We start from the raw sequence: 15,393 nt of genomic DNA, 5'->3' as shown, positions 1-15,393 counted from the left end.
TCAAATTAAAGGTACTAATGAGGGGTTTAAAAAGGAGTGGCCCTTAGTTGTATATGTGAAGGCGTTTTCGAGATATCGACCAAAATGTGGACCAGGGTGATCCAGAACATCATCTGTCGGGTACCGCTAATTTATTTATATATGTAATACCACAGTATTCCTTCCAAGATCCCAAGGGCTTTTGATTTCGCCCTGCAAAACTTTTTCATTTTCTTCTACTTAATATGGTAGGTGTCACACCCATTTTACCAATTTTTTTTCTAAAGTTATATTTTGCATCAATAGACCAATACAATTACCATGTTTCGTCCCTTTTTTCGTATTTGGTATATAATTATGGCATTTTTTTTCATTTTTCGTAATTTTCGATATCGAAAAAGTGGGCGTGGTCATAGTCGGATTTCGGCCATTTTTTACACCAATACAAAGTGAGTTCAAATAAGTACGTGAACTGAGTTAAAGATATATCGATTTTTGCTCAAGTTATCGTGTTAATGGCCGAGCGGAAGGACAGACGGTCGACTGTGTATAAAAACTGGGCGTGGCTTCAACCGATTTCGCCCTTTTTCACAGAAAACAGTTATCGTCCTAGAATCTAAGCCTCTACCAAATTTCACAAGGATTGGTAAATTTTTGTTCGACTTGTGGTATTAAAAGTATCCTAGACAATTTAAGTGAAAAAGGGCGGATCCACGCCCATTTTGAAATTTTCTTTTATTTTTGTATTTTGTTGCAACATATCATTATTGTAGTTGGATGTTGACATTATTTACTTATATACTGTAAAGATATTAACTTTTCTTTTAAAATGTGAATTTAAAAAATTTTTTTTTTAAATAGTGGGCTGGTCGTTCTCCAATTTTGCTAATTTTTATTAAACAGACATATAGTAAAAAGAGTAAAGTTCCTGCCAAATTTCATCATGATATCTTCAACGACTGCCAAATTACAGCTTGCAAAACTTCTAAAATACCTTCTTTTAAAAGTGGGCGGTGCCACCCCCATTGTCTAAAATTTTACTAGTTTTCTATTCTGCGTCATAAGCTCAACTCACCTACCAGGTGTCATCGCTTAATCCGTATTTGGTAATGAATTATCGCACTTTTTAAATTTTTCGAAATTTTCGATATCGAAAAAGTGGGCGTGGTTAATGTCCGATATCGTTCATTTTAAATAGCGATCTGAGATGAGTGTCCAGAAACCTACACACCAAATTTCATCAAGATACCTCAAAATTTACTCAAGTTATCGTGTTAACGGGCAGACGGACGGACGGACGGACGAAGGGACGGACATGGCTCAATCGAATTTTTTTTCGATACTGATGATTTTGATATATCGAAGTCTATATCTATCTCGATTCCTTTATACCTGTACAACCAACCGTTATCCAATCAAAGTTAATATACTCTGTGAGCTCTGCTCAACTGAGTATAAAAATGTTGATCCCTATTGGAAGTGACTAAGAGGTATCATCACACACAGTTAAGAGACTCAAAATTCCAAATTATATTCCAATACCAAAAACCGATAATACTATAGATGACGCATATATATTTTGATTCCAATTGGAAACGGTTAAGGCGTTACGCTATGAAGACTCAAATATGAACTTTAACCACTGTGTCGGCGCAGCAATGACCTGCTTAAAACTAATCATAAAGGGCAGTACTACCGCTGTCCAGTGAAAGCTTCATGGTTACCGGAAAAAATAAGTTAAAGAATTTATGATAGATGGATTTGGACGGAGCATTTTTTGTTTTGTTCATTATTTTGAGTGCAGTAACTTGCAATTTTTCAAGTTGAAGAATTCATAATTCCAAGCGAGCAGAGTTGTAGATGAAGTTTCCGAAGTGTAAACGCCATGGCTGGTTTTGACGGCTGGTGCACTATGCTGACTCCTACTTTGCGCGAGTTGCGCTTCAGAGGGTGGGAGGATTCCAGGCTTCATTCTGCCCGGTAGCCAGGCATGCTTACAACACCACCTCACCACTCATGAAATCAGCTATCAGTTTTCCTGAGCTATTATCCGTGGGTACTGTGAGGTTTTCACAGATAATTTTTATACAGTATGCTAGCCAAATATACTTCCGATAATCCTTCACCGCCTGTAGCTAGATGTAACATGGTGATGTCCTACAAAATTTCAGATCGCATTAGATAGCGTTTCGTTTTGCATACTTTGCCCCCTTTATCGAAAAGTGGACTGACTCCTTGACTACACACAATTGATTTTATTTCCACACACACTTTATCTCTTAATCCATCCTTTTTCCTCTTACATCCTACAGCAAAGAAGTTTTTGGCACCGCTTCTTCGTTGAAAATGGCAAAATCAAATGGCATTGGAGCCCTGTCTTCTTATCATTTTGGTTACTACTCTATTTCTGCATTGCTATACCCGCCTTTCATCGACTGCCCACACCAATTAATATTGCAGACGAAGCTAAGTATCCAGATCGATTTATTGCAGAGCGAGCAGAAAAAAATTTAGCCAAACTAATCGAATTGGGACCGCGTGTTGTCGGCAGCATAGCAAATGAACAAAATTCTGTTAAATATTTTCAGAAACAACTGAAAATACTAAATGCCGATATACACTCAGTGCATAATATCGAAGCCGACGTACAATTAGCATCTGGTAGCTATTGTCATTGGGACATGGTCAATATGTATCAGGGTATACAAAATGTTGTAATTAAAATTGCACCAAAGCATTCGAATAGCACATCATATTTATTGGTTAACAGTCATTATGATTCAGTGCCGCATGGTAAAGGTAAGCGGAAGCGAAGGGAGATAAGTTAATTTTTTTTATGAGTTTAATGTAAAATTTTATTTAAACTTGTTTAGGTGCTGGTGATGATGGCACAATGGTGGCTGTTATGTTGGAGATTATACGCGTAAGCCAACTGATTTCTTTCAATATCTCAGTTCAGATTAGAGCATAAACGTTTTATTAATTATACTCCTATAGGTTTTGGCAAAATCAAGCAAGCAGCTGCGCAATCCTGTAGTCTTCCTATTCAATGGCGCTGAGGAGAATCCTCTACAGGCTTCGCACGCTTTCATCACTCAACACAAATGGGCGAAGCATATAAAGTGAGTAACGCACAGATTTCTTCGAAAACAAAATTACAGTGACGGAATCAGGAGACTAAAAAGTTTAGGTTATAATAAAAATAAATAAATTAAATCTAGAATGGTTAAAATAATAGTCATGGAAGTTACTGCACCTTTTATACGAACACTTCGCTACCATTAGTCTTCCCGTGGTTTTTAATCCAATTTGCGGCAAAAGTGGTGGAAGAAGAAGAAGAAGAGGTTATCGCAGCGAGCTAAAAGGCTTAGAAATTGCCCATTGTAGGCATGCCTGCCGTCAGATGCGACTAAAACCCACAGACCCCAAGATTTGAGGACGGAGCAGCTCTACAATGCTTTTGGAAAAACATGTTTGTTACACAAGCACGTAGCTGTCGGCGTTATGCTGCCGTCGGGAAAAATGTTATATAAAATAGTCGCATTTCATAGGGTTGATAAGTAGAATCTCAGAAATAAAACGTCTAAGCAAATCTTTAGCACTATATTGCATATTGGCGTAGCAACTTTTTGCTGTCTTTGGGAAATATGTAAAAAAGTATAAGAATAAGAAATAGTTGCACTTCGATGTGTTAATATGCAATATCATAGAAATGTAAACGCCGAGAAGTCTTAAGCAGCATAATAACCTAGCAACTTTGTGTTGGTTTTCAGAAATATTTAAAATGTAGGGGAAGGAGGATAGGTCACCTTTCAAAACGTATACATGAACTATCGCAGAAATAACAAGTAAGGAAGGATAAGTTCGGGTGTAGCCGAACATAACATACTCAGCTGAGAGCATTGGAGACAAAATTGTCTTTTTCATGAATACATACAAATGGTAATACTAAAAAATGGAGCAACTTGCCTTTGCTATCTTCCTTCAGCTATCGTTTTATTTTATATTTTTTTTTACTATGAACATTTGGTTAAAGAACGCATTTCTATATCATTTTTTTTAAATCACCGCTGAAATATTTTCGAAGCGCTTTTTATTATGAATCCGATAAGAGTCCGAAATATGTGAGAAATATGTGCCTCGAGAAAATCTAAACCTATAATCATAAAATACTCATACATATATGACTCTTGTAAGGTAGAAATTGTGAGTTGTATGCAAAGAATGTATTTATACCATTACAGAATACCTTTATGCGAACTAAATTAATATACTCTGTGAGCTCTGCTCATCTGAGTATAATTATAGCTGCGTTGGTTTCGTAGGGTTTCGCAGATGGTTTAAAATTGGTTTTTAATTCCATATCAAATACGTTGGGGAAATATCGACCAAGTTGTAGACCAAGGGTGAAGTTTTTTGGAACGATTTTCCTTCATCCTTTGTCAAATCAGGGAAAATCACCATTTAGGAAAATTAACCTGAGGTAACCCTGGAATGTGTTTGTAAGTCATGGATATCAAATGAAAGCTATTAAGGAATGTTTTAAAAGGGCCTTAGTTCTATAGGTGGGCGGCTTTTCGAGATATCGCCATAAAGGTGGACCAAGGGTGACTCTATAATGTGTTTGTACGAATTAAAGGTATTAATGAGAGTTTTAAAAGTGAATGGCCCTTAGTTGTAACCGTGAAGGCATTTTCGAGATATCGAATAAAATTGGGGCCAGGGTAACCCAGAACATCATCTGTAGGGTACCGCTAATTTATTTATATATGTAGTACCTCGAACTGTATTCCTGCCATGATTCCAAGGGCTTTTGATTTCGCCCTGCAGCACTTTTTCATTTTCTTCTACTTAATATGGTAGGTGTCACACCCATTTTACAAAGTTTTTTCTAAAGTTATATTTTTCGTCAAAAAACGAATCCAATCGCAATGCTTCATCCCTTATTTTCGTATTTGGTATAGAATTATGGCATTTTTTTAATTTTAAAGTGAGTTCAGATAACTACGTGAACTAAGTTTAGTAAATATATATCGATTTTTGCTCAAGTTCTCGTGTTAACGGCCGATCGGAAGGACAGAGGGTTGACTGTGTATAAAAACTGGGCATGGCTTCAACCGATTTCGCCCATTTTCACAGAAAACAGTTAGAACTACGTGCTTACCAAATTTCACAAAGATTGGTAAATTTTTGTTCGACTTATGGCATTAAAATTATTTTAGACAAACGCCCATTTTGAAATTTTCTTCTATTTTTGTATTTTGTTGCACCATATCATTACTGGAGTTGAATGTTGACATAATTTACTTATACATATACTGTAAAGATATTAAAAGTTTTGTTATAATTTGACTTTAAAAGAAAATTTTTTAAGTGGGCGGGTTCGTCATCCGATTTTGCTAATTTTTATTTGGAACACATGTAGTAATATGAGTAACGTTCCTGCCATGATATCTTCAACCACTACCAAATTACAGCTTGCAAAACTTTTAAATTACCTTCTTTCTACTCTGCGTCATAAGGTCAACTCATTTACCAAGTTTCATCGCTTTGTCCGTCTTTGGTAATGAATTATTGCACTTTTTCTGTTTTTCGAAATTTTCGATATCGAAAAAGTGGGAGTGGTTATAGTCCAATTTCGTCCATTTTAAATAGCGGCCTGAGATGAGTGCTCAGGAACTTACATACCAAATTTCATTAAGATACCTCAAAATTTATCGTCGTGTTTACGGACAGACGGAAGGACGGGCATGGCTAAATGAATTTCTATTTTTGCCCAGATCATTTTGATATATAGAAGTCTATATCCATCTCGATTAGTTTATGCCGTTACGGGGTTATGATGACAACGTTATGAGAACAAAATTAATATACTCTGTGAGCTCTACTCAGCTGAGTATAAAAAGGTTGAATAAATCTTTAGCAACATGTTGCATAATTAGAGATACCGCCGTTCGCAGTGTGTATACGCAGTAGCCGACACTTCAAAATGTTATGTGAAGCTTTATCAACATTTGGCAGGAATATGTAGCAACTTTATGTTGTCTTTGAGAAAAATTAGTGAAAGAAAAAACTCCAGCAATTCAAAGTGTTTATATGTATAACCTAGAAATAAAAATTGGAAGTAAATCTTTAGCAACATGCAGAAAAAACTAAATTTACGAGGTTTTCATGAAAAATTTAAAAAAAAAACTTTAGTTTTTCGAAGCGTTAGTAACTGGCCATATTTTACACAAAGACGTAGAGAAACTATTTGATGACTTCAGGCAAAATTTTAAAAAGTGGTGGAAGAAGAGATGGCGCCGTTTCGAAGAGCTTTTATAAAGTGTTACTCATTTTATGTCTCGTAAGCCACTTTAGGGAGTGAGTCGGCAGTACACTTTTCGATGGGTGGATTAGCAAAAACAACGATGATTTTCTTTTTCCCTCAGGGAATAAAAGTTGTCTTTTCGTTTTACTGTAAATTTATTATATAGTTTCAAAGGTTGTTCTAAAAATTTGTTTGCTGCTGTGAAGAAACTAACATTGAGAGATAAATGGCAATTTCGCTTAATATGGGCTTCCTAATTTGTACAAAGCTAAGTAAATTTTACTTATGCTCAAGTATAGGTTAAGTTTGCTTAAAACAATTAGGTTATCCCCCACCCCCCTCACCCTTATTGACTTTGACACTGGTTAAGTATTTTGAAAATTTCCTATTCCGTAATGTTATTAATTCATTTTCAATTCATTTACTTTGTCTTAGCACTTATACTAAAATTTTTATTGAGAAATACATTTAAATATTAATAAATTTAATATTTAATTTATTAAATGAAAAAAGGGCTTTAATCAATTTGGATTCATGCGGAAGTGGTGGACGTGAAATTCTTTTCCAATCTGGTCCTAACCACCCTTGGTTAATGAAGGTAAGTGAAATGTGCTACTTAAAATACTGCTTGTGAATCTCAGTATTTGTTATAAGTATTTAAGTAACTTTTTTTATTGTTTAATGTTATAGCATTATCGCATTGCTGTGATGCATCCATACGCTTCGACTATAGCAGAGGAAATGTTCCAAGCGCATTTAATACCATCAGATACGGATTTCAGAATATTTCGCGATCATGGACGTGTACCTGGTAAGTGTGCAAATATGTTGAAGCAAAGCTCACCTGAATTGGGTTCACAAGAGAGCGGAGATCATTTAGGAGAATCTATCTCTCTTAGCCAGTCCGTAGAGAAAAATATTTAAAATCCGAAGGGTTTTTCTAATTTTCTCCATATAAATAAATATTCACTGTTCGCATGGAGGAAAATCTAAAACCAAGCAATTACACGAAAACAAAATACGGGTACCGGTGCGGATACGTAACATTTTATTTTTATTATTTACATACAAATGCATCTAATATAAACATTAAAACATTTTCTAACTAATTACACTAATTTGCATACAATTAAACTTAACTAATGTCTTCCCTGCAAAAAATCGTGCGATAAATCCCTACAGAGAGTGGTCTGCGATTGCTCTCTTTTGTCCACATTGGGGTATAATTGATCCCCTAAAGTCCCTTTTGGGTATATTTGGATTGTAGCCAATTGAAAAAACCAATAGAAACCAAAAAGCAACGAAATGAATAAAATAAAAATATTAATTGTGATTGAATAGCATTATTTAAGAAACACGCGGGGATCTATACCGAACCTAAAATACTACAACACCAATACCAAAAAAAAAATTAATAATATTGTATTAGAATTTATAAAATCCGTAAGAAATTTACTCGTACGGAAAGAGGACTTGTCCGACAGTAACTATAGGCGAACAAAAGAGACTTGTGCGACTCTGGGTGTAGAGGCACAAATAGAATATGTTCGACACTACCCGTATGGATACAAAAAGGGCCTATCGGACACTTCCCATACGGGTACAAAGAGGAAGTGTCGAACAGTACAGAAAAGATCTGTCCGACAGTACCCGTAGGGGTAAAAGGAGGGCATGTCGAACAGTACCCTAAAAAGGGTTGAAAGAGGAAATTTCTAACATTACAAAAAGGATCTGTCCGACAGTATCCGTAAGGGTATAAAGACAACCAGTCCTACACTACACGTTCAGGCATAAACAGGTACAATTGGCCTCTGCATAGGACATGCTCAAACAAAAGGGAGCACTCCAACCCATATAAAGAGCTCAGAACTGGCTATAGTCGCATACTCCAATGCGACTCATCCCGGATTCATCCTGGACTAGTCGCATTTTTTGGAGGGTTCCTTTTTCCAAAGCGCAAATACGCCTAGCGACCAACATTGCTTTCCTACTTTTTCAATTTTACGCAGCTAACGCTGTGTCATGTCATGTGTTCGACATCAAAGCGTAGCGTACAGATTTCGTATACAGCGTCTACCGCGCGTCTATGTCGCTACGCATCTTGTGCACCTTGCCTAACTGTTGATTGGTATTCTTTTTTTTTTTCATTTCCTAACCCAAAATCTTTCTATATACAGGACTCGATATGGCTCATCAGTACAATGGGTACGTTTACCATACGCGTTTCGATGTACCAGAGATTATACCACGCGGTACATTCCAAAATACAGGTGATAACGTACTAGCGCTGGTGCGAGAAATCGCTAATGCGCCTGAGTTAGAAGATCCATCGGTACGTAAATATTTTTTTATTTCATAATTACTTTTATTCTATTTCGGCCTTTATTTTGTAAATTTTTATAAAAATTTGTTTTCGAGCTCTAGGCCATGTATATGTAAATTAAAACACCAAAAATGCTTGTTTTACATATAAATTTTATATCTGTCAAATTTATTTTTATGAATTTATTTTAATCGATATTTCGATTTCAAACTGAAATCATCCTCAGGATTGAAAGGCATGTAAAAACAAAAAATATTAACACATAAACATAACAACATTCCATAATTTTTAACTTACAATCTTGAGTGCACCTGATCGACTAATTTAACAAATCTTGAAATAAACAAGTACAAGGGAAAACGATAAACAAAAAAGTAAACATCCAAAGAACCGTAATAATAAACAAATTTTTACATAAACAACAATACGTTAAATAATAAGTAGTAAGTGGCGCTCAGCACATTAGCGTTGGGACAGCATATTTGGAACGACACTCTTCTCACGAGGAATTGTAGTTGTTGTAATCAACCGACGATAGGCTGCCGCGCAGCCTTCTACATCTGCCTTAAAATTTATTCTTTGATCTCTTGGTGTATTGATAATATGAAGCATTTCTAATGTGTATCTTTTGTTGTAATGCCTCTCTTGTTGAATTACTGCTACGTTGTGTAAATCTGGAGAGTGTCCGGTTACTCTGCAATGTTGTGTCAAAGCTGTTTTATTATCATTAGCGTGGTCCCGATTTTTGATGTTAGATTTATGCGCGGAAATCCTTGTCTTTAATTTTGATTTTGTAGTCCCGACATATACTTTATTGCATACGTGGGACCCGTCGCCGTTACAGGAAATTTGGTATATTACGTCAGATTTCTCGTATTTTTCGATTTTGTCCTTTGTGTTGCTAAAAATTTGTTGTACGGTATTGTTGTAAGTGAAGGCCATTTGGAATTTTTCGTGGTCATACATATTGGAGTATTTTAGCCTGCTGGACAGTCCAGGGACATATACGGACGTTTTATATATTTTATTTTTATTATTATTTATTCGGTTGGTACTTGATTTTTCAAAATAATCGCGGATATAACCTTTTATGAGATATATCGGAAAGTCGTTGTTTTTAAGCATTTTTACAATAATCTCTATATTTTTATTATGGTATATTTCATCACTGATGGTCAGCACTCTTCGAATAAAATTTTTTGCTGTGTTTACTATAGTTGGTTTGCTGTGTTTCGAGTGGAAATTAATTCATAAAAATAAATTTGACAGATATAAAATTTATATGTAAAACAAGCATTTTTGGTGTTTTAATTTACATATACATGGCCTAGAGCTCGAAAACAAATTTTTATAAAAATTTTTTTATTTCAGTCATCGAACTGATTGTTTTTTTTTTTTTTTTTCAAAACACACATTTTGTATTATTTGGTTCGGTTTTCCAGTGCATATTGAAGTTAAGCCCTGCCACTTTGGCCGCTAAAACTAAAATTAATATTCCAATTTTTACTTAGCTGCCAAAGTGATACGGTTAAACCGAGCTGAAGTTTTAGTACATCCTAAAATCGTTTCGAAAGAGCTATTCTAAGCATCAAACATGGCGCACCTGAATTCCAGTCAAATTAAACTTTAGGTTAGACTTGCACTGAAAACCCTTACCTTAATATTAATTACATAAATTTTTTCTTTTTCACAAAGCGCTACTCTGAAGGTCACACCATCTTCTATGACGTCCTCGGCCGTTGGCTCATCTTTTATACTGAAACAGAAGGCATAATTTTAAATGTTTTCGTCTCACTTGTTGCTATCATGTGCTGCACTTACTCTTTCAAGCAGATGGCACAAAATACTGGCCAAAAAATGTCTACAGTCGCTAATCGCGCACTCCGTCTCTTTGGTATTCAAATACTGGCGGTGCTCGCGGGAGCAACGCTTTGCTTTTTCATAGGCATGCTAATGGATTTCATGCATATGCCCATGTCATGGTTCACGAATTCTTGGCTTATATTGGGTTTATACTTTTGTTCGCTATTCTTTGGATTGGCAATTGTACCAGCGGCGTATTTCAATGCGCAGAGAAAGGTGAGGCGTCTTTGTGTTTGCAAGTAGGTATATAATCTAATGCAATCATATTTTCAACAGGATCGCTTCCCGCTCGGTTATAGCATACAAATTCTTCTACACTGCCATTGCCTTTTTTTGGCTTTCCTCACATTGATTGCTTGTGTTATTGGGATACGCTCCGCTTTTATGATAATGATTGCAGTTTTGTTTTACACATCGGGCCTGATCATCAATTTGACTACCAAATTGCATAACAAATGTAGGTATATATTAGGATGGAGCGAAATAAAAAATTTGGATTTTGTGTTTCTTAGCTTGAGTGGAATTAGAAAAAATGAGAAAAACGATGAGGATTAGGATTAGGAGGAAAGTGATAATGATGCCAAAGTTTCGGAGAGATGGAACTGAAGACAGTTTTCTTTAAGTCCAAAATTGAGGTTTCCCGCTATAACAAATAAAGGATTTAACATCTACTCGAATTGCCAGCAACAATTAAGGTTTCAAGGAAGAACGTGGTGCATTCAAGAATAACACGTGCGAGCGGCACCTCCTTGCTATTATCTAGGATTATTTTGAAGCTAGATTCATATGACTTCCGGGGCATAGCACTATCTGAACGACACAATTGAACCGGACAGATGGTCATTGGCAGCAGGAGCTTTCTGATCGGAAGTGGTGGGCAAGCAGGTCGATGAAATTATTGGATTGTTCAATGCTAAACTAACATGTTTTTGTTCAATGCGCGTCCATGCGGTACGTCTGAATGTACTGAAAAACTCTTACTGCTACATCTGCATGGATGATGATGAAACATCATCGAGTAACTTCTCTCTTCACTGCTCAGTGTTTCGAAATTGCTCTGGTCGTTTATCCAGCATAGAAAAATAAAACTCTATAGAGGCTCGGAACTTCCACAAAATTCCAAATTGTATCACTTTTTATTCCAATATTTTTTAGGCTACCTATTGTTATTTTAGGCGCTGGAACTATGCTGTCTTATAACAGTCAATATTCTCTCTATATGTGTATGAGTTCCTCATAGTGTCGACATTCCTTTTGGAACCAGGACTAGTTTGCGATGAGAACAAATTTTTTTTGATACAGTATTGGAATGATTTATGTTTTCCAAATGAATTCGGGAATGATTTTGAGGCCGATCTCTTAGCCGATTTCCTAGCTATGGCCTTATTATATAGATCTCTAATTGATATAAACGGTTCATTTCACTGTTTCTAGATGATTTTCAAATTGATTGAATTTCCTTGTAGATGCATACATTTTTTTCTTAGCAATAAATTCCATCTGTTAGCTGAGAAAACAAATTATAAATTTTTTTTAACTTCTCTCCATCCTTTCACCAGTATATAGATATACCTTATCGCTTCTGTCATACTTTAATTAATATCTTTTATCACAGCATTGGCATGGCTCGTACCACACATCATCTGCAGTATTCCTCCATTCCTTTTCTATTCATATCTTGGGCATGGTTCCTTTGTTGCATTCATTCCGATGACCGGACGCTTTGGTTCCAGTGTAAATCCAGACTACATCATGTGCGCATTTACGGTGGGCATGGGTATTCTCGTTGGTGGTTTTATGGTAAGTGATTCTATTTTGAAAAGGTTTCGACTACAAATTTCATTCTCTTCAAAACACAGATTCCCGTTTTGAATTTGTTCCACAAATCGAAGCCAATAATATGTTCATTGTTCGCAATCACTGTAATCTGTATGATATTTGCAGCAACTCCTATTGGTTTTCCATATAGACCCGAAACTAATGTGCAGCGATTTTCAGTTTTGGTAAGTATATTGAAGTGTTTTTTAATGTTCTTTAAGCCGAATTAACGACATCCTTTTATTCCCCCTTTAGCACACTCGTCGCGTCTTTCACGATGCATTGAATGCAGTACGACGCGTTGAAACGGGTTATTTCATATTACCACAAGATCGTCGTACTTATTCCGTTAAAAGTGAGTAGCTCCCCTGAATATTACAAGCTAAAGAATAAATGCCCAAATTGTCTCATTCAGATGACCTACTGAATATGTCTTTAGCACAAAATCTTAACAAAGACTGTGATGAGGAGATGATGTGTGGTCTGCCGCTTTACAATCATCGTTGGCATAAGGCGCGGTCAGTATAAATTAATGTTGTATCAACAACAAATCATTTAACATCTGTTCCTATTTTTCAGTTCTTCAGCAATGTGGATTCCAGGTCCAGATCCAAAATTTGATAAAGTGCCCCACTTGAAACTTCTTTCTAAAAATCAATTGAGTAAAAAATCTATACGCTATGAGCTAGAGTTATCTGGTCCAGATCATATGGGCATCTTCATTAATCCACTAGGGGATCGTAAAATCTACTCTTGGTCTTTCCATTATTCACCATTGCGTTTAGAATGGGAAAAGCCATATTTTATTTATTTTTCATATGGCAAAGACAGCAGTCCATTGAAATTTAAACTAGAATTCGATGTAAGTATACTATTTTTCACATCACATGTTCATCCAATATAGCATATGACATTTTTAAAAGTCACATGATATTTTTAATTGCCGTCATATGTTGACAAGATATATATCATCTGACATTTCTAAAGATGACATGATATTTTATGATAATGACATCACATTACAGGACTTTACAATGGTTTTTGTTTTTGACTTATCTTGTTTGGTTGATTTTCCGGCAGGGTGGAAAAATTATGTATATAGGAACGATTTTCCGTCATCCCTTGTCAAATTTGGTTTTGAGACAAACCGGTTTCGGCGTTGTGCCATCATCAGTGTCGGTTTTCGTTCTGATCTCTTGTTGTCGTTTGTCCTGTATTTATAGTTCGTAGGTATATGAGCAGGTATTGTCAAATTGATGCTTGTGTATATTTAGTTATGTGTATGTGCTGTGTGTTCATTCAGAACCGAAGGTGGTTTACTAATCGCTTTGTGTGGCTGACTGGGGTAGGTAAAAATCTGTGATTTTAGTCGTTTGACCTTCTTTGTCGGTTTTTTGTTTTGGTGTGTTAATTGTTTTGTGTTTATTTGTTGTTGTGTGTTTGTCTGTTGTACCTGTGTGATTACGTTGTTTCCTGTAAACAAGTTTTAAAGGATCGAATATTGTGTCAGAAATTGTGTTTATCTGTTCGTTTATCATTCTACCGTCGAATGTTTTCTGTTTGTAGATTTCCATTTTTTTGAAGTACGTTGAGATGTCGGCCCTTTTGTTGTATGTGACGAACCCTAACTGTTTTATTGATGTATGCTGGGGAACATTCATTCTCGACCATGTGATTCGCGATGTTAGACTCGGGTATAATGTTTGGATTCCGTATTTTTTTGTTGTAAACTCTAATATGCCGTCCTGTTTGTCCTATGTAACTATGCTGGCATCCGCAGGTAAGCTTGTATACGCCGTGGTTGCTAAACGGATCCACTGAGTTAATGTTAGTTCTTAGTTTTCGCCCTAGATTGTTCGATGTTTTGAATGCTGTGTTAATGTTGTATTTTTTAAAGAGGTTTGCCAATTTATATGTTGCTTTTCCAGTATATGTCATAGTCGTCCAGCTATTACTTTACTTTTTATTATTTTTTTTGGTTCTCCATATGTACTTCTGAGCTTATCTACTAGTGCTTTTTTATATCCGTTGTTTGCAGCGATATTATATATGACCTCAAGCTCTCTCTTATATGACTCTTGTGTAAGAGGTGCTCTTTCAAGTCTATGTACCAAATGCATTAATGCTGCATTTTTGTGCTATTGGGAGTGATTTGAGTTATTGTGTATCATTGTGTCGGTGGCCGTTGACTTTCTGTATATGTCATAGTTAAATCTTTTGGCTTCTTTATCAATATTTACCGTGAGGTCTAGATAGTTGATTCCTCCGTCTTTTTCGGTTTCCATTGTAAATTTTATATTTCCGTGCTGCTTGTTGAGGTACTCCAGTACAAGCTCTTCGTTATTAATAGTTAAAACGCATATTATGTCATCCACGTATCTAGCATAAAATGACACGCCTAATTTGGACTTCAGCTCCTGTATGTACTTTTCTTCCAGATTTTGCATGAACACTTCCATAAGAATTTCTGATGTGGGGCTTGCCATTTCAAGACCGTTTGTTTGTCTATATATTTTATTGTTGAATTGAAAATAGTTTTGACGTAAAGTGGTTCTTAGGGTATTTGTGATTTGCATACTTTTCACAATAAAGAATCTACGGCATAAACTAAGGATTCTTTTTTTTTTTTTTTGATAATTTCACACCCATGAAGACTACCTCCAAATCATATCGGCATTGTTTTCGAAATGATTTTGTTCTATTTCCTGGTCAACTTTGAATCACTTTAGGACTATGTCTGTTCAGATCTCTTCGGTATTGTTTTCGGGATCATTTCGAGAATTTCGCGTTACCATTATTTGACCATTTTGACACCATATCCGGATTGTTGCGGGATTGTTTGCATTTTACTTTGGAATTTTCGGAGTATTTTTGGGTTCATTCAAGAATTAATTCGGGACTATTCGAGAATGTGTTCTAGAATGTTTCGAGATTTTTCGGAACAGTTTTTGGATTTGTTTTCGGAATCATTTTTGAACTATTTCGGAAATGTATTTTAGGTAGCTTTGGGACAATTTCGGGATACTTTTGGAATTTTTTCGGAATACTTTCCGAATGAATTGATAATTACTTTCTAGATTGTTATTCCCGCTGGGAACTG

General features: G+C 35.8%; 1 protein-coding gene across 4 annotated transcripts in view; it reads left to right on the top strand.

Annotated features, from left to right (window-relative positions):
* Positions 1-15,393, top strand: part of LOC137244745 (endoplasmic reticulum metallopeptidase 1) — a 117,846-nt gene that overhangs the window by 100,476 nt on the left and 1,977 nt on the right. For all 4 annotated transcript variants that reach the window (XM_067774188.1, XM_067774189.1, XM_067774187.1 and 1 more), the window contains 13 exons: positions 2,292-2,778; positions 2,853-2,902; positions 2,977-3,101; positions 6,803-6,887; positions 6,980-7,100; positions 8,467-8,621; positions 10,308-10,691; positions 10,752-10,932; positions 12,091-12,275; positions 12,335-12,478; positions 12,549-12,648; positions 12,709-12,811; positions 12,873-13,155. In XM_067774188.1, the coding sequence (XP_067630289.1) occupies positions 2,292-2,778; positions 2,853-2,902; positions 2,977-3,101; positions 6,803-6,887; positions 6,980-7,100; positions 8,467-8,621; positions 10,308-10,691; positions 10,752-10,932; positions 12,091-12,275; positions 12,335-12,478; positions 12,549-12,648; positions 12,709-12,811; positions 12,873-13,155 (2,403 nt within the window). The remainder of the gene's footprint in view (positions 1-2,291; positions 2,779-2,852; positions 2,903-2,976; positions 3,102-6,802; positions 6,888-6,979; positions 7,101-8,466; positions 8,622-10,307; positions 10,692-10,751; positions 10,933-12,090; positions 12,276-12,334; positions 12,479-12,548; positions 12,649-12,708; positions 12,812-12,872; positions 13,156-15,393) is intronic.

Source organism: Eurosta solidaginis, chromosome 3, assembly GCF_040869045.1.
Source record: "Eurosta solidaginis isolate ZX-2024a chromosome 3, ASM4086904v1, whole genome shotgun sequence".
Classification (NCBI taxonomy): domain Eukaryota; kingdom Metazoa; phylum Arthropoda; class Insecta; order Diptera; family Tephritidae; genus Eurosta; species Eurosta solidaginis.
This window is presented reverse-complemented; position numbering and strand designations above follow the sequence as displayed.